The sequence below is a fragment of the Aulonocara sp. 'chitande type north' Nkhata Bay genome, linkage group LG15 (genome assembly GCF_057382095.1).
Source record: "Aulonocara sp. 'chitande type north' Nkhata Bay isolate Kocher_YH1m ecotype deep benthic linkage group LG15, A_spYH_male_GT1.1, whole genome shotgun sequence".
NCBI classification, from domain to species: Eukaryota; Metazoa; Chordata; class Actinopteri; order Cichliformes; family Cichlidae; genus Aulonocara; species Aulonocara sp. 'chitande type north' Nkhata Bay.
Window position 1 is genome coordinate 16,643,241 of NC_141358.1, and position 18,364 is coordinate 16,661,604.

An 18,364-nucleotide genomic window follows, 5' to 3' on the forward strand; every position below is an offset into this window, starting at 1 on the left:
ACATCTTTATAAGCCCCTCCGTCTCTTTAGGACCCCAGTGCCATGCCCAGACCCACATCTCAGGACCTGGCTGGATTCTGGGACCTTTTGCAACTTTCCATCGATGACGTCACTGCCAAGTTTGATGAGCTGCAGCAGATCAAGAGCAACCAGTGGCAGCTGGTGGAGAGCCCAGAGAAGAAGGTTAAACCATTTGCTCTTTTCCTATGCTTCCACACACTTATAATAACAAGTCATAATGGGCTCCAGATGAACTCACTCAGCTTTAGAGGAAACTACACCAACAGCATTTCTGTTCCATTTTTAGACCCTGGACCAGCAGGAGGTTACAAAGCATAACAAAGGAGGCGGCACAAGTTAGATTAGAAAGCTAGTGGCATCCTCTAAAAGTGACTTACATTTTCATATTATCACTGAGTATCTGGTTCAGGGTGTTAAAGTAAAATTGAATGGCTCTTAAGCTTTTAGTAATTTCATCCAAGTTGCTTGTGAAAAATTTATCAGCTCCTAATGTTAATGGGGAAAAACACTTGGTGTGAGTTTCCTTAATGTCAGACTAAATCACAGGCAGTTTTCACACAGCATTTAAACACACAAATTACTTTGACTTTTTATCACAACATCTGCACCGGATAGTTACTGGCTTTTTCAGGAACACGATAGATCAAAGCCACTTTTATTTTGAAAGCTCTAACACCGTCGGACAAGCATAAAGCAAAAGTTTTCCTCCGACAGGTGCACAAAGCACAGGAGCAAATATGCAAAACAAAATCCAAGGCGTGAATAATGATCGTGGTGACATAAAAGGCATTTTAGTCATTAAACCATCCAGTTAAAGCACTTTCACCACACCATAAGTGAAAGCGCACTTACACGAGTGGCGCTCATAGACGAAAGAGCCGCATTTGGAAGCACATTTAAATGGTAATGTGTTTTTAGAGATCGACAGCATCCTTCAGGGCACTTGGATAATTATCTTCATGCTTGCGAGGAGTTGTTTACCTCCAGCAGTTAATAGACACGTTGCAATCTCTATGACGCCGAACCCTAGCGGTGACACAGATGCTCTGCCTTTTCACCTTCGAGGCAGGCTCCATTTAAACCAACACCGGCTTCCCAAACAGCCGCAAAAAGTTCACCCTGCAATCAGACTGTGTATCAGTGCGATTAAATGTTCAAAGGTGAAGATTTTCGATGACACAATCAGTATGAGTTTCCAGATTTTGTGTATTTGTGCAGCTTATGGACCGCAAGAGGCAGATTTTTGCATTTTTAAGCATCCAGCAGCAGTGAGTAATTAATGAGTAATTCTGCTGATGAATTTTCATTTTGTAGCCAATGCTGTTGGTGTAAACGACTTCTCTTCTCGAGTTAGACAACACGCTGTGATACCGGACTCTTTCCAATTTAAATTTGCTCAGATATCAAGAGTCTATATATTAAAGCCAAATTTAGCCCGAAATCAAGTCTTCATAGTGAATAAAGGTGCTTTAAGCATTTAATTAATTGGCCCCATATTAATCAACATTTATCATCTCTGCCCAATTTCATTCTACATTTGTCCACTGTGGCAGTCTTTTATCTGCTAGTTAATATTAACTTTTCCTCATAACTCTCAATTACAAGTTCTTGCTCTGAGCTCAATAAGAAACCCCTTTGTGTTTTTCCATAATGCAATCACGTACAACAAGCAAACTAAATAAAAAGTATACATTTTCATGTTTTGGGTTGTTTTTTTATTTATAATCTGATTTTTTTTCTGTTTTCTTTGCACAGTTTACTTCCACGTCCCAGCAGAAAATACCATAATAAATATCAGTTACTGGGCTGTTATCTTGTTTAGTACATATTAAGAAGCCTACTGTGAACCAACTTCCAGTTGTTATGTCATTCTGTGTCTTAAGGAGCGGAAGTGGCCACCCCCTCTGCCAAAAAGGTCAGCCAGGGGGCGTGGCGGTGTGATGCGGGAACGCTCTCTGGACCTTCAGGACCGCCAGCGACAGGAAGCCCGCAGACGCCTCATGGCTGCCAAAAGAGCAGCTTCTTTCAGACAGAACTCGGCCACAGAGAGGGCAGACAGCATCGAGATCTACATCCCTGAAGCCCAGACGCGGCTTTGAGGTCCACGGATTCATCCTCAGCTCCCCTCGTGCACCTCCACTCGACACCAGCACGTGGCGCCACATTCAGCCCCCTTGTGCTGTCAACTATTGTCGCTGCTCATTCATGTTTCCATCTGTTGTAATACCCTGGGTTGTCTCTACTGAATCTACACTAAGCAAATATTTCACCTGTAGAAACCAAAAGTGTCTCCAGAACAGTAAAAACTGGACAACAGATCATTTCCCTCTTGTTTTTTTGGTCATTTGTTTGGCTAATGATGATCTTGGGCCAGCTGAATTGGTGATGACAGTATGGTGTTTATGCACGGATGTGGATATTTAAAATAAGAACAACAACAGCAAAAAAAAAAATTAAAATCAGTTACATTTCTGCCACTTGGAGCGGCTAAAACAGAAATTTGCTTAGTGTAGTTTTAAGACCACAGGGGATTTTTTTTTTCGCCCCCACGAGTTCTGCACCATGACGATTAGTTTATAAAGCCTAAAACAAACATTCATCCTTACTACACCACATCACTGTTTTTTTTTATTTTCCACACCAGCATTTTCTTATACCTCTTTTCCACTTATACAGTGCCAGTGCCAGTTCTGCCTCGGTGCCTTTTGAGAACCAGCCCACATTTTGACAGGTCTGAAAAAACGGCCACTACATCATAGAAGTCACAGCAACAGAAAAGCCTTTGTGGATTGCATATGCCAATTATTGGTGGATTTAATGCAGTAGCCCCCTCCCATAGCCACCGATGGTTCCAGCTTTGGGACAGGCAATTTTACGGCACCTCTGCTTCTTTGGAAATGGACGGAACCAGCTGAAGATTAGGCACCTGGACTGGGCGGGTGGAAAAGGGGTACTAGACTTTTCCATCGTTCCCATTCTTGCACTGTGTTGAGGGTGATGTTATACAGCACTTGCCACATTTAAAAGAAAACACAAAAGTGCAACTTTTTTCTCACCAGCAACAGTGGTCTTGGGCTAAAGCAACCTGTGCGGGGGTGGTTTCCCATAATGATGTCACTTAGCGCGATTGACGAGCCTCTGAAAATCTGTAACTGCTGAAAGAAATGCAGGGGAAGTCATTTCTTCAACGCTTCCCATTAAATTTGAAGTCGGAATAGATGGAGAGTAACAAAAGTTTTGATAGGGTGTTTGGGACCCTTCATATCGATCCAACAATACTTTTCCATGTTTAATCAGGCATGCTGCAGCTGCTGCCCAGTGTTGCTGACTGAGATCTAAAAATATGACTAAAACTCCATCATTTCCACATCCATTCATGTTCATCAAGACTAGACAATTCTACGACATGTAGGTTATTTGCTGCTGGATGCATTTCCATTGCAGAAAAAATATGAATTATTAACAAAACAGAGTTTTACATGGCCCGAAAGAGGTGACTGTATCAAAAAAAAAAAAAAATGCATTTTGCACCTTATAATATACATGTTTGTATTTCCAAGGGAAATGTAGTTTATGAAGCTCATGCGATATTGTTGCAGTTGAATTGCAAGGACAGATATGGAAAATTTACTACAGAATTTCATACAGTATTACTCTATAGGTCATAGAAATTGCACCTTTTTGTCATATTGTTTCTTTTTTTTCTTCTTAATGGCATTACTGCCATCGCGTAAGGAAATATTGTAATTCTAACACTTTTACTTCTACTTGCAGTATCTATCATATGACCAACGTCACAATCTACAGTAAACATTTAGTATTTCTAGTTAAACCTGTTGTTGGTTGATTTGACAATGTATCTGTCCTAATGACTAAAAGGTGTTCTTTAGCTAACAAACCATTTCTCATAACTCACTGCATCTGACCTTTTTACCAAGTGGCGCATAATGAAAGCCCTTCTGTTCTTATTTTGATCTGCTCACATAGTCTAGGAAAGACAGGTGCAAATGACACTTTAACAATATTCAGTTACTATAGTAAATGGTGCTGCTTTTTACTCTAAAACTGTTGTCCTTTACCCAGTCCTATGTGCACGCACACACACACACACTCAAGGACTTTTTAAACAGAGATTTATTAATATGGTGCCCACCGTCTCTCCGATGACTTGTGGTAGATTGTGACTTTAGAAACGATCATCTTTGCAATGCTCTTGCCCTCAGTGATGTAAATGTGGAGATGGTACGATGGCTTAAGTTCCTTTCGAAACTGCAAAGAGGTCAGAGATATCTGTTTATCGCATGGGAGAGATTACAGGCTTTGACATTCCACCAACCTCAAGCTAAAATCTAATACTGTATGCCCGCCTTGAGCCAAGGGCATACTGCTATAGCTGAAAGTACATAATAATACGCGTCCATATTTTATACTCCCTGACACCTGCGATGCAAGCCCATTCATCCTCATTTGCCAATCTGAACCCCAACTAATGAATACGAATGTTGTTATGGCCACAGGAATGGCACTCAGTAGGGGAGAGCAGTCTGTGTACCATCAGTACTTCTGGGAGGCAGTGAAACATGCTTGTTGTGAGGGATTGTGGGTGTACATCAGTGCTAGAAGACCCTACCTTACCAGATGGCCTTAACCAAAACAGTCGTGAATGTACAGCCTCCGATGATGCAAAAAATAAATAAATAAATATAAAAATAAGATGAAATTCCAACTAAATTGGACAGGGCTGAAGTCACTCTCAAACCTTTTACTTTTTTATTGTATATTTGCTCATCTCAAATCGTTTTTTTTTTTCTACTTAATGTGACTGATTTAAAGACGAAACAGGGTGTGATAAAATAACAGGAGACACAGAGAGAATTACATCCTCCTACGCTTTTATCAAATTTACGATATCACAAATGTAGTTCACAGTTATTCCAGAAGTGTGAAGTATTGCTGAAAGAAAAGCGCACACTTATCTGTGAAAACTGAAATCGTAGTAGAGCCACTTCACACATGAATGAATATTATAAATTAAGTAAAATAGGATTTAATGAAAGCAGGATGTTTAAAGTAGGCAGATTTATATAGAAAGTAACTGTTTCGCATTTAAACTGAGTAATAAAGGTAATCTGCCATCCAGCTCCTTGTTATCCACATTTGAGTTCAGTGATTTAGTTGATCTAAATGCATATATGTCCCTGCAGGCTGTGTGTCCCACTGTAGAACAAAGAAGAAGGTACAGTAATTTCATCCAAAAGACGACAAGGACTTGGCTTTAATTTCCGAGGAATCAATACAATTTACAGCCAATAATAACACACAGCTTTTAGTGTATTGCAAGAGGGAGGATCCAGTACGTCCTGACTGGTCAGATTTATTTTCCCCTTTTCAAAGAGGAAATCGTTTTTTCATTCATATCCATTTATTTGGGGCTTTTCTTTTTTAATTCATACCGTTCTGTAGTGTTTTTGTTTTGGGTTTTTTGGGGTTTTCAGAGCAGTTGGTTGGTGGAAAGGTGTGGTCTGTCTTTAATTTATTGATGCTATACAGGCTGCAGTTTTCATCCAGCCCGTATTATCACACAGAAACCTTTTCTTTAGCCTCCTTGCTTGGGTTGCATTTGAACATTTTGTCCATTTTTCACATAATATTACAATTTACTACTTTATAATCATTCATACAATTTACCATCTTAGCGTTCATTGCCGTATGCATATAATACACGGTTAAGCGCTTCAATGAACACGTATATTCTCAATTATTACCCCCAAATCTAAGAACTGTGGTGATTTTGTTCATCACTCTTCATTTATTTCGTCTTGGGGGGCTGTCTCCATTTCCATCCTTTAATATCATTTCCCTAGCATCTTCACTCAGTTTTGGTCTGTTGGTTTAGAAATATGAAAGTCCTCATTTATTTCACTGGTTCCTCCCTAAGTTGCGCCCTTGGAATGATTGGCGACCGTTTCTCTGAATTATGACAACCGTTGATGGGCTATTTTAACAATCCAGCTGCTCTTCCACCTGACTGAAAGTCATGCAAATCAAGTCTACTTCCCACAGACTGAATACTGTGATACCATCTTATGTAGTACTTGATGATATTTAAAGAACTACCTATTGAAAAGAAGCTTTTTTATTTTTATTTGTTGTCCTTTTGTAGCTTTGAGTTACTGTTGCTTGCGGGCTTTTCAACCAGTAAGCTTGAGTAAAATCTACAAAATGACTTTGACGCTTTCTGAACTCGCCACCTTAAAAGAATGGCTTAAAAAAATAAACAGGATTCAGAGTAACGGCCACACGGCATGAATGGGAGGGATGTTTTTGCACCAACTGCATGTCAGGAAGGCTAACGTCAGAAACAAAGATGTCCTCAAGAGTCGCAGGGATGCTAATATAATATATTGTGACAATAACGGCACACATGGTCAGAAATTTAGCTAAAGTGTGTGCTATTGTGGAATAATGCAGGGCTATTGTGTAAACATGGTACCATTTACCCTTCATTTGCATACCATTTCCAATGAAACACATAATATTTGTCTTTCACGTCTCCCAGTTTTTCCCATCATGCTATGAGGGGCTTAGAAGTCTGGCAACTATGTATATGACAAATCCTCAGGTGCCTTAAAGTTTGATTCACATAGGACTGAGTGAATGTTTTTGGGTTGAAGTATGGAAAAAAAGACTGCAACCTGCAAAGGACTGCACCACTAAGAGTGCAAGTTTGTCTGAAATACCTTTACAAGGGCTGGATACCGGGCTGGGTCGGGCTGCAGAATTTCAAATGGATTTACATTTATATTTGACTGATTTAGAGGTCCTATTGTAATAAACTTCAGCACAATAAAGTCTAGAGGGTATCAAAGGAGGATTTGCTATTTTGTTTTCCACATTTTCTTTGACAAAGATTCATAGTGACTCGTTTTTATGACATGAGATGAAAAACACACACAAATTGCAGAGAACCAGTGGATATGACAGTGTAAATGCTACACGTCAGAGTGTATGTCACATCCATTTCTGCTAATCATAAAAGATTACTTATTTAATAAGGTCTTTCTTTTAATTCCTCCTAGCTGTGATATTGTAATCTTGGGATGTTTCTGCCATTCTTGGCATTTACGTCTACAGAATCGGGAGACTGACAAAACTTGACCAGCCAAAAAAAAAAGGGCAATAGTGTTTTCATACAATGACAGGCAGGCTCACCTACAGCTATTTACCTCATGGTTTAGTGTTTTAGCAAACATGGTTTTAGTAGGAGTAGTTGTGATCTCCACAGGAACACTTTGTCACGCCTGTGTACTATGCAGCAGTATTTCTGTGGGGCGGCAGAGCTTGCAGGCCCTGGTGCAGATCATCTTTCCTTCGCAGAGAGCCGAAAGCACCACGTTCATTGAGCTGTGCACCGCAGGAGCTAAAACACCACGCTGTCATCGCCATCCAGATCCTTTACAGCTCACTCCTCATGACTCAGTTTAGGATTTCTTTTATGCTGATTTCAAAATAATATAGTGTAAACAGAAAGTCGACTAACTTTCAGCAACGCTCTAAAAAAAGATTCACGTGAACATGACGAGTCAGAGTTACTTTGTCGGGGTCACGTTTCCCTGTTTAGTCGCTATTCAAGATAGCTGTTATGCTTTACAGCGTCCATATTTTAGCCTGACATCATATAACAGCTGTCCTGAAGTTAAACCTCAGAGAAGTCTGTATAGGTGCTGAATCAACCAACGCTTCTCCTTGTACTTTTATTTTTCCTGAATTTGCTTTTTTATTTACTTTTTTTTTTGGTTGTTGTTTTATTCTGACAATCAGCAAACACCAAAAGCATCAAAATGCACACACGCATACACACTACAACAGCAGTGTCATTGTATATCCTCAAGATAGCGCCCTGAGTTGCCCTTCTTCATATCTTGGGGATCTTTAAAGTCTCTTTGGACTCCATTTAAAATATCGTTCAATTTTTCTTTTCTCCTTGTTTCCGATACAGTTGCACTGCAAAGATGTCTTTCTATTGCTTGCTCTCTCTTCTCGTAAAACCACGTGACTTTCGATGACATCAGAGCGTCGCCCTGTTGTCGCAAGCCAAACAACCGTCGAGTCACTGTTGAGCACGTTTCACGTCATGCTCCCACGTGTGAGAGTGTGTCTGCTCTTCAAGCAATAAGCCTTATTTAAATATTAGGGATAACTTTTCATTATCTTCTTTAGATTTTTTGACACATCTGTGGGAAGTCGTAGGGGTTTCGGTTCAGCAGCAACCGGCCTGACACTGAGGAAATACACTTTAATGTAGAAAAGTTGACCTTACCACTTTCATTCGTGTCTCCTTTGAAGATGCGAGCAGTTGCTTAGCTTGACCACATAGACTCGAAACAGAGGAAAGAATCTGTGCATGTGAAAAAATAGACTAAAACATCAAACTACAAATATTTGCTATGTTGGTTTGGAATATGACAAGATGTCTTTAGGGGTGCTTGCATTAAGATTTTATGACCTTTAGAGAGACACGGATTGTCTGTTCCCCACAGTCTTTATGCTAAGATAAGCTATCTGCTACCTTCATGCTACCTATCTGCAACTGCAACGAAATAGCTAAAACTGATTCATTCAGAGATCACTCAGAACATTGATTTAAATCCAAAGTGATATAGGTGCTCAACAACCTTGCATTTATATAAGAGCAGAATCAGAATGCAACCAGGGGAGTCGAGTTAACTCAGTGGTGTAGACTGACCTTTTATCTCAGTATTTATAAATTTCACATCAATTGTTTGCAAACCCTCCCCAATCCATCTGACAATCAGTCTGAGTCAAATTGCAGCTGTTTGGAGACTGGCTGCCTCCCGCCAGGCAATCACCTTGCGGTCAGTTGTGAGTAAGAGTGCAACTTCTTGTAGTCAATCTCCGAATACAAAAAAAGAATCAACGCAATCAGTGAGAAAACTAGGAGGATGTTGTCCTGTTTTCCTCTATAGTGACTGAGCTGTTCTACAAACTTGAGAGTGGTACCGTGCTTTTCATCAAACTCTCTTAAACAGTCTAATAATGAATGTCTAAGGCAGCCTTAAAGGTTACGTATTTCCTCTTATGTCATTCAGGTTGTTTTTATTGCTCATTTCAGTGTAACCTCAGTGCCCATCTGTATTATGGGTATGAGTCATAATAAATCATCTGATCAGCTCTAAATATAGACACTTTCAAATTTGTACATTGTCCTAATAGGGTTTTGTTTTGTTGAGTTTCTTTACATTTATGTTGTTTGTTTGTTTCTTTTTTTAGTGTCTCATGTTTTATGAGGAGAGAGAACAGTCACTTTTGTTTGCCTTTGGTGGAGAAATGTCTTGTATTGTGGCTGTGGGTAGAAAACATTTTTTTTTAAAAAGGCCTCTCATGGGTTTTTGGAAAGTGACATGAGAAAAATTTCATAGCATAAAAAGGTTTGTGGTTAGCTTAAAACTATTTTGAAATTGTTAGATATATCAATAATGAGGATAAATATAATGCCAAATATTCAGTATTTGTACAGAAATATACATATATAAATATATATAATATATGCCTAATTTAAATGGAACTATTTTCCACTCTTGACCATATTTTTGTTGTTTAATGTTTCTTTGTCAACATTATTTTACAAGCTCTTCAGATAGCATGCAGGATAGTGAAAATGAATGTATTATTTAGTGTTTCATTGCTGGTCAGTATTACAGCATTCTACAGATCAGTTTGTGTTTGTAGGATTAATTTAAGCTGAATATTTCATTTCTAGACTTTTGTTTATCTATAAATGACTTGTAAACTTTCTTTTATAAATGCAAGGTTTCGAAACAGTTTCAACAGTTTATATCATTTTATTATTTCCCTGCTTATCAATGTGGTTCAGTATACTTTGCCTCTTCTCAGTACTGCTATCAACCATCTGTTGTAAATAATTATGCAAATTAAACTTTTTGAAGAAAACAGCATAGTTGTAAGAGTGCTTTGAGATCTCTCTATGTGTATCAGATGGAGAGGGTGCAGTTGTAGCACAGGTATGTGGCATTTTAGCTCAAAAATCCCACATGGGGTTGTTTATGAAGCAATACAATACAGTTTGCTGGCTAAATATCATGGAAATACGCATCATGCTCCCAGCTTAGTCGCACCTTTTTTGGGTATTGGAAGGCTTGAGCAGTACAGCACCTGCCTGTTCCTGTGCTGCCCAAGCAGTTCCACCTTTAGCTTAAATCATAAAACTTTTTTATCTAAGAAGTATAATGAAAGAGAAGGAACAAAGCACTAAGTAATGTGGGTGGTGGATGTTGAAAAGTAAACATAAAGAATGTTTTTATACTAAATCCTCCTATGGTGCTCCAAGTTGACTTAATTTTGACATATTTTGTCTTTTGTTCATCCAGTGAAAAGTGATTTAAGCTCAAGTCATGAGTAAGTGGCTAAAAAAAAAAAAGCAAAGTTTAACGTGCCAAAAACTGCAGTTCCTCTACTGGCCATTTGCTGCTGGCTCTAAGAGCACGTCAATTCCTATAGACTCCACACTATTTCTTTTTAGTACATGACAATGCTACAATATTTTTTGTAGATATAAACTACAGCTTACTATCAAAATAAATGATATAAAATTAAAGTGATAAGACCATAAATGCCACAAGTGAGTAATTTTAGCCCACTGGTAAGTGGCTGCTATGGGCAACATGACAACATCATAATACCTTGTATAGCTATGAGGCTTCAGGAGCTCAAGCTCATCAATGATTAGTGTGCCGTCTCTGCTGGGGTACAGCATAAAATTTTAATCACTTGGAAAACAAACAAACAAAAGAACAAGAACTGAGTGGCAACTTGCTAAGAGACTTTGAACCAAATAATAGTGTGCTTATGTGCCGAGTTTGATCACGTAGCAAGAGTTTACGGACAGACAGACAACAGTTTTGTGTATTATAAGTTAACTCCATCCATTTGAGTTGACCATGTTGACCAACCTCCCAACAAGAAACTGGACCTCTTGACATTATTGTGGAACAAATAATACGGCCTGCTTTGTGGTCCAAGACGTTTGTGTGTCAGTTTTGATGAACAAAATTAAGTTATTTTATTAATCTTTCATAATTTTATCAGTCTGTTTCTTAGCACTAATTAGCGGGTATGTGTATGTTCAATTTTCTGCATACAATTTATGCATGCAGCCTTCTAACAAAGCCCACTAACCACTCTGGTGGCAGCCAAAGTATGAATACTGAGGCTTCAAAAGCTGAAGTACAACAGGTGATGTCACAGTAGCCAAGTTTCTGTTTTATATTCAGGAAGAGTGTAGTCATCAAACAGGGCTAATCAAAATGGAAGGTGTGCAGGGGGACTATAAGCACTTAGGTACCTTACAGGTAATAAATGAAATGTCTACAGGTTGGTCTGAATGTATCAGAAGCTGATAATGGTTGAATAAATACAACAACTCTCCAAACACGTCACTTTTAATTAAAGAAGTGGTCTTTATTACAGCAAATAAGCCAAACATTACAGACAAGAATAATTATGAACCATGAATATCAACTCTATAGTCAGACTGGCCTCTCATCCAGACACCAGCTTCAGGGCCATTATTTCAGATTTAAAGAGGAGGAGTCATTGGCCTCTTAAGAAGATTTGTTTCTTAGTTTTCCTTTAAGTGTGTAGTTAAGAGGCTTTACATATTGTGTTCACTTTCTGCTCTCACTGATTTATGCATGTAGCAAAATCCATTGTCGCTAAACATAAAATATGACTGGATTACTATTACACCATGCTCTTCTCTCTCCCTTCTTTGGATCAGACCAAAAATCAGAAGTAACAAAACTGAAGGCTGATGTTCCACCAACAGAATAATGTTCTGTATTCAGTGAAATCTTATATCTATATCTTTATCTTTTTAAAACACCATCTGTCAATACTTGAATTTGAATCCTCCAAAACAAGAGTACAATCTGTATCTTTTTTTATCTACATCAGAACAAATGTTCTGACATTGCATCCATTATCTAAATCTCCACTGTTCACCCAACAATAGAGCCTTTTAGAGCACTCTATTTACAATAACATCCTCGTGAGTAGGGCTGCTCTTGCTCCATCAAAGTGGAACATCTGACATGTTATTTACAATAAAGTTCTTTTTTTCTGACTCAGTTTGTTCACAAACAGAAATACATCTGATATTCTGTAAGCTTGTAAAGCCTCACAAAGAAGCATTCTGATGAGTAAAAACACAATGAATCATGGTCCAAAAGGTATTCGGGACACTGTTCGTTCATGAGAACGCATTCAACAAAGCCCTGGGTGCGATCTAAGATGCTGTAAAAATGCTTGTAGCGACAAGAAAATTCAAATGATTAGGCACAATAAAATTTTTTGTATCACAGTCCTGCGTGTTTCACTCACTAAGCCCGTTTATGCATCACTGAGTCAGTGTGTATCCCGGGATAATGGTGAGCAGGATACGAGGATGAAGATAAACAGCTTATCCCGACTAAGACGTTAAGAGGGATAGGCGCTATTATCCAAAATACTCTTTGCATATAAATGCACTGAATTTCTACTGACCACAGACAGCGCAATGGGCTCATACACAAATAAACCACAGTAACATCACAGAGATTCAAGAAGTGAAAACAAAGACAATACTATTGAATTCCACCTAAATACTGAAAAACTACTTCTAAAGCTTTAATATACAGCTTCAATCAGGGGTTCTTAAACTCTTCTTCATGGACCCAAATTGGGCAGATGTAATCTGTTACCTTGGGACCCATTAGGGGCCTCGATAAATCACACTAATACTCTCAAGACTCCAGAGGAAACAGACTTGCAGCCCATTTTGCGTCCCCGTGTGCGGTTTAAGAAACGCTGGTGGGCGAACATGGAATGGAAAATGATTGTTCTTACAAGCAATGCAAGTAAACAAACAATAAATACAAACAATGTGCTTTATCCGTATAGACATATTTACACAAAGTCTTTGGCTTATGAAGAAACATCAGCTACAAAATAATAATATTACAACAAAGAGAAGAGTGTTGGCCACCAGTGCACAAAACAAATGAAGCCTGGGGTCAGGTCACTTCCAATTCTATTCAAGCCATACTGTCAATGGAAACTGTCAGTTAATCTTGCCATCAAAGAATGTGTGATTTCAGTCTTTTCTATGGGCAAATAGGCAGATTTTTTGCCATGTCCAAAATCTCTTTATAATTGCAGTTTGTTTGTTTGTTTTTCCATTTATGTACAGGCTGAATTGAAAGTGCATTGGGCCCAGCCCTGAAAAGAACATGATTCCGCTAATGTCACAGTCTAATGTACAATGCAGACTGCAAAAGTCTAACCAGTAGGTAGGTACATGATACTACAAAAGAAAAGTGATACATAACACACGTTTTAAAACAAAAAGCATAACATAATGTTTGTCAAGTTGCAGCTAAATGAATATTATTTTAAAAAATCTAAAAGTCTAATAATCCCGATGTAAACTTCCTGTTTTTCTTTTGTTTCCTGGTCCTGGTTTTCTTTTGTTTCAAGACTGTGAAACAAGCCTTTCACAGTGTTGTTTTTACTTTATTTAATAAGGACAAAATTATTATTCTTTTTTTCTGTTTTCCAAAAATAATAAACTGCGTGTAACCAATGTTAATAGGTTCATACTTGTTCATAACAATGTACTGACTCAATGTTCGCTAAAGTCATTTGAAAGGTGTGCGGAGCAGAAACAGAACCATTCACAGAGTTTCTCCGGACGTTAACTTTCAGTTGTTCACTTGCTCTCATACAAAAGTGTTGGCTGTATATACTACAAATATCACCATGATGAGACGCCCAATACAGTTAAATTAGTCAGAAATTAGCACGAGAGCAGGAATGTCGGGCCACTGAAAACTTTATCTTGCAGTTTATCAAAAGCTGCTTGCAAGGGAGCGAGCAAGCGAGAGAGAGAGAGACATCTACAGTAGATAGGAAGTACTGCAGCTGAAACAGCACAAAGCATCAAGTCCATGGGAGGTGGCTGTGGTGAGAGGCTAAATGTTTTAAATGGGGCCCGAAGCATACAGGGGCCCGCTGGCACTCAAAAAGCTGTACAATAAGCAGAAAGGAGTGAAAGGAGTAACATCTCCTCCTCCCCATCGCATTTCCTGTTAAAAGTCTAAGCATTTCCCTTTGTTTAACAACCTGTACAAGGAGCCCGTTTCGCTTGCGCCTTTTGTAGAGATGCAAGATGGATGCTACACAACGGCCGCCACAAAGATCGAGACCAAGCAAAGCAAAGGATCAAACACACAAGATGTGAACAGATGTTCTCCGACTCTTCTTCTCCTCATTCTGCTCTTCTGTCCTTCACTTAGGACGACTCGATGAACTCCAATGCCAGGTCGTAGCAGAACCGATACTGTTCCTGCAAACAGACACATACACACACATACACCCTTAACTAAACATATGCACTATCACACATTCACTGTTTGACTAAAGTTTGTATTATTATGTGTATAATAGTAATAACAGCATAATGCATTCATGAGCTCTTTCTCACTTTGCAGAAAGTGTTTATGGTTAACTCACCGGAGTATCCACCATGTTAGGTTTGCTATTCCTCAAGGTCTTTACAGCGTGGAAAACATCAACCACACTCTGTCTCTTTGCCATCTCGCACACGATACTGCTGGCACAGAACACTCCACTACGCCCACCTCCATTTCTACAAACAAACATAACAGAATACACGATGATACGTCGCAAAAAGCACAATTTAATATTTCATTTGGGGTTTTTCCAACTCTTGTGCAGGGCTGATGCTTTTAATTTCAATGGTAAAAGAAGAGAAACTCTTTGATTTGTGTGCACTCACAGGCAGTGCACAATGGTTCTTCCCTCTCCCTCCTCCCCTTCACGCTGCCACTGGTCAACCTGAAGGATCAGTTTGAGGAAAGAGCGTTTGGACGCGGGGACTTCTCTGTGCCCCGACCATCCCAGGTACTGGAAATGACGAACCATCAAATAGCCTTCCTGAGGCTGGAATAAGAGACAGAATCAGAAAAACTGATTAAGCCATGTCAAAAACTGCAGATCCTCAAATGGACGCTTGAGGCTAGCGCCAAAAACGAGTCAATCCTGATAGGCACCAATGTTGAAATGTCAGGCCAAACTATTAGAGGAGTTTTAAAACCTTTGGCTCAGTGTCAGACCCACAGGTGATATCACATGCTCACATCCATCTTTTACACTGTAAATAGGTATATATTTTTCCAGCTAATGTTCCCAGTATGTATTTTTTCAGGTAATTGGTTATATGAATTTTAATGACTATAGTGCGTTTTAACATGCTGTATTTTTGTATGGCTATTTAAAACAAGTCGCCTTGAAAATGACACCTTGTATGAGATTGATTCAATGAGATTTACCTGTATAAATAAAGGTGAAATAAAACAATAAATAAATAATAATAGAAACGTAGTATGATTCTGACTGCCCACCCTGGTGAGGTTGCAGACTCTGAAGAGCCGGCTGATAACATCACATTCCATTGAGCAGGACATACATTCCACCTGGACGGGACCGTAACGCAGCATGCCCTCCTCTGGCCAGTACTGAGGACAACCCTGAGAGAGAACAATTACACCATTTAGAAAAACACTGGAACAATTTCAGAAAAAATAGAGACAAATGCAAAAAACCAAAAAAAAAATCCCTGACAATTTTTTGTCCAGACAAAAAATTCTTAAAATGAAATGTGCTTACAAATTTTGGTTAAGAATGTTGGATGTGTGCAGGATTGTTTTCTTCCATCTTTCCTTTACAAGTTTATTAGCTCTAAATAAGCTAATCTTATATAATAAATCCATGATTACTGTAAAAAAGACACAATGCTATGCTAAGAAACACAGCAGAACTTTATGTAAAATACCTGAGCCAGGTCAATCTCATTTAGCATCACCAGACTGGTACATCCATAGTCGTAAACTAGGCGCCAAAAGTCTTTGACAGTGTTGGGCAAAGGATGCTGGGTAACGATGAATGCAGCAGGCTGTCTGTAGCTCTAAAGAGAAGGAGAGAGACAACAAAAGCGATCACCGACAAAGAAGACACTCTTAATGATTCAATCAAGCATTATTAAACTGTGCGTTATTGTTTTTTATTTTTTTATTTTGACTGTCCCACAGTACGTTTCTTTCTCACGTGTGCACATTAAAACACAAACAGCAGAGTAGAGCTGCACAGTATGTGAGACATGGGAAAGCAAGCATAGTTAAAAGGTGACTTTGGTTTGATGATCATGCAGTGGGTCTATTAACTGTGAGGGTTGGGAACATGCACAAGACTACACATAGAGCAAAAACTACATTTGATGGGGTCAGTTAACTTTTTTTTCAGTTAGCTCAGGAAGACAAACTTCTTCAAAGTTCACATAAAAAAAGAATCAAGAACTAACTGGTCTGAATGTGAACTGAACCCACTTTGGCTTAAATGAAAATGTACAGCCAAATGTGTGACGCAGGTGTGACTGCTTGGCGACAGAGAATCTAATGTGAGGGCCGGGCACGGGTTTAGGATTTAGGGTGTGGATGTCGTTCACAAAAATGAATCTGGTGGCAGAACAACACTGAAGCCATGAAACAAATCCAGTATTGGAGACTTGAAGTAAAATCCCATTACCTGGAACTCTTCTGACAGCTTGGTTAGAGAGAGGCCAGAGGTGAGTAACTAAACTTTAAGGTAAACGCCTAAAACTTGACTGAACTCTAGAAATTTTACAGTATTTTGTCCAACAGCTTTGTTGGAGAGAAGCCAGGTTTGTTCCCACAACATGCAAATGTTCACACATTATCAGGAAATTACTCACATACCTACAGCCCACCTCTTACTATCTTTTTCTCACTATATCTTTACTCACAAACCTGATAATAACCTTCTAATGACCTTACCTTAAAACCTTACCTCAAAATTTCTACCTACTCAATGACTTTCTTTTCAAGTCACGGTAAATGGGCAACGCGTTGAGGCAATGTCAACAGTTGCAAACATAAACAACGTTTGAATGGTGGCCAGAGAAAAGCTAGTCGTCTTTTTAGAGGCTGGATTTGTCTCTAGCCTTCTGCTGCTAAAACCACAAACACAGCATCACACAAAGAAGGAAGGGAGTCTGTGTGTGTGTGTGTGTGTGTGTGTATGTTTTATGTTAGTAAGTTTAAGTGTTGTGTGATATTTTTATCTTCATCATCATTTCAATGTACCTTCATAAAAGTCTGTATCATTTTCAACAAAAATGTGACCGCAGTTTGGGACACCGAGTGTTAAATCTAGTCTTTATATAATTGGCATTAAATATACAGAAATTGTGGTAAGAGTAACACATCAGCCGGTTCTGCTGAAAGTCTTTTTGCACATGTACACACAGTGTGAAATGTCCCAAACTACTCTTGCTTGATGTGTTGAAAATAACACAATCTTCCAGTGTGTTCCAGTAACACATTATTGACTTACATCCATCAGAGCAGCATTGATGTAGTTGCTGCTTTCTCCATCTATTGTGATGAGGAAGGGAAGGCATCTATCTGGAGGAAGGCCATCCATAAAGCGGTTCTTATCTTGGTTTCTAGGCAACAACGCAATGCTGCAGTCTTCTGGCTGTGGCTGAGGAGTCACTGAGTTTAATGTCTGGACAGAGAGAGAAATGTATGATGTACGTTAATTAAAAGTGTCAAAAGATTCAAAGAAGGGCTCCATGAAGATAGAAATAGACCCAAAAGCCAAGCTGGTGGGAAAGAAAAACTTGTGTGCATTAAAAATATTTGGTTTCTGGAAGTCACAAGTCACAAGGTTCAGCACTGCAGAGAAAGAATTTGATGAGTTTGAGTATCCAGAAACTCCACATAATTATATTTTTTGTGTGTTAAAACCCATTCTTTACATCCAGGAGTAGCAGATGACAACAGCAAGTGGTTTCTCTTGATGTAATAATACACAGCAAATGTCTTAATGCCCATATTGTAAAAAGAATTACACAGCAGAACGGGTTAGAGGAGATTTCATTTTAGGACATGAAGTAGGAATTGTTAAAGTTTTGATTACTGAGTTCCATTTAATATTTCAGTACTAGTTTGTGGGTTTTATTAGTATGTTTTTTAACCATTAGTGAGGTGACCTTTCTTGACAGCAGCTATAATTGTCAGTGTTAGGAAGATTTAGTCTGCTGCGATGCCAGGAACAGAACAGAACAATTGTAAATGAAGAGCGCTCTCAGACTCTGAAGACTCTGAAGAGCCCTCTGTGCTGCTTTACCACAGGCTGACACTGGCCTACACGCTCCACTTTGAAA

The 18,364-nt window shown here is 38.9% G+C and overlaps 2 protein-coding genes across 23 annotated transcripts in view; one reads left to right on the forward strand and one right to left on the reverse strand.

The window, feature by feature from the left end:
* LOC147312856 (disks large-associated protein 2-like) overlaps positions 1-10,029 on the forward strand; it is a 110,624-nt gene extending 100,595 nt beyond the window's left edge. For all 3 annotated transcript variants that reach the window (XM_086264655.1, XM_086264657.1, XM_086264656.1), the window contains exons 12-13: positions 31-183; positions 1,905-10,029. In XM_086264655.1, the coding sequence (XP_086120781.1) occupies positions 31-183; positions 1,905-2,120 (369 nt within the window). In that variant the 3' untranslated portion in view covers positions 2,121-10,029. The remainder of the gene's footprint in view (positions 1-30; positions 184-1,904) is intronic.
* Positions 10,030-11,491: 1,462 nt separating this feature from the next.
* ptprk (protein tyrosine phosphatase receptor type K) overlaps positions 11,492-18,364 on the reverse strand; it is a 105,898-nt gene continuing 99,025 nt past the window's right edge. For 10 of the 20 annotated variants that reach the window (XM_086264663.1, XM_086264665.1, XM_086264667.1 and 7 more), the window contains 7 exons: positions 17,530-17,703; positions 16,702-16,719; positions 15,953-16,084; positions 15,522-15,647; positions 14,897-15,060; positions 14,611-14,746; positions 11,492-14,443 (listed from right to left, as the gene is read on the reverse strand). In XM_086264663.1, coding sequence (XP_086120789.1) covers positions 14,390-14,443; positions 14,611-14,746; positions 14,897-15,060; positions 15,522-15,647; positions 15,953-16,084; positions 16,702-16,719; positions 17,530-17,703 — 804 coding nt within the window. In that variant the 3' untranslated portion in view covers positions 11,492-14,389. The remainder of the gene's footprint in view (positions 14,444-14,610; positions 14,747-14,896; positions 15,061-15,521; positions 15,648-15,952; positions 16,085-16,701; positions 16,720-17,529; positions 17,704-18,364) is intronic. The other 10 variants (XM_086264664.1, XM_086264678.1, XM_086264676.1 and 7 more) reach the window with 1 other exon arrangement.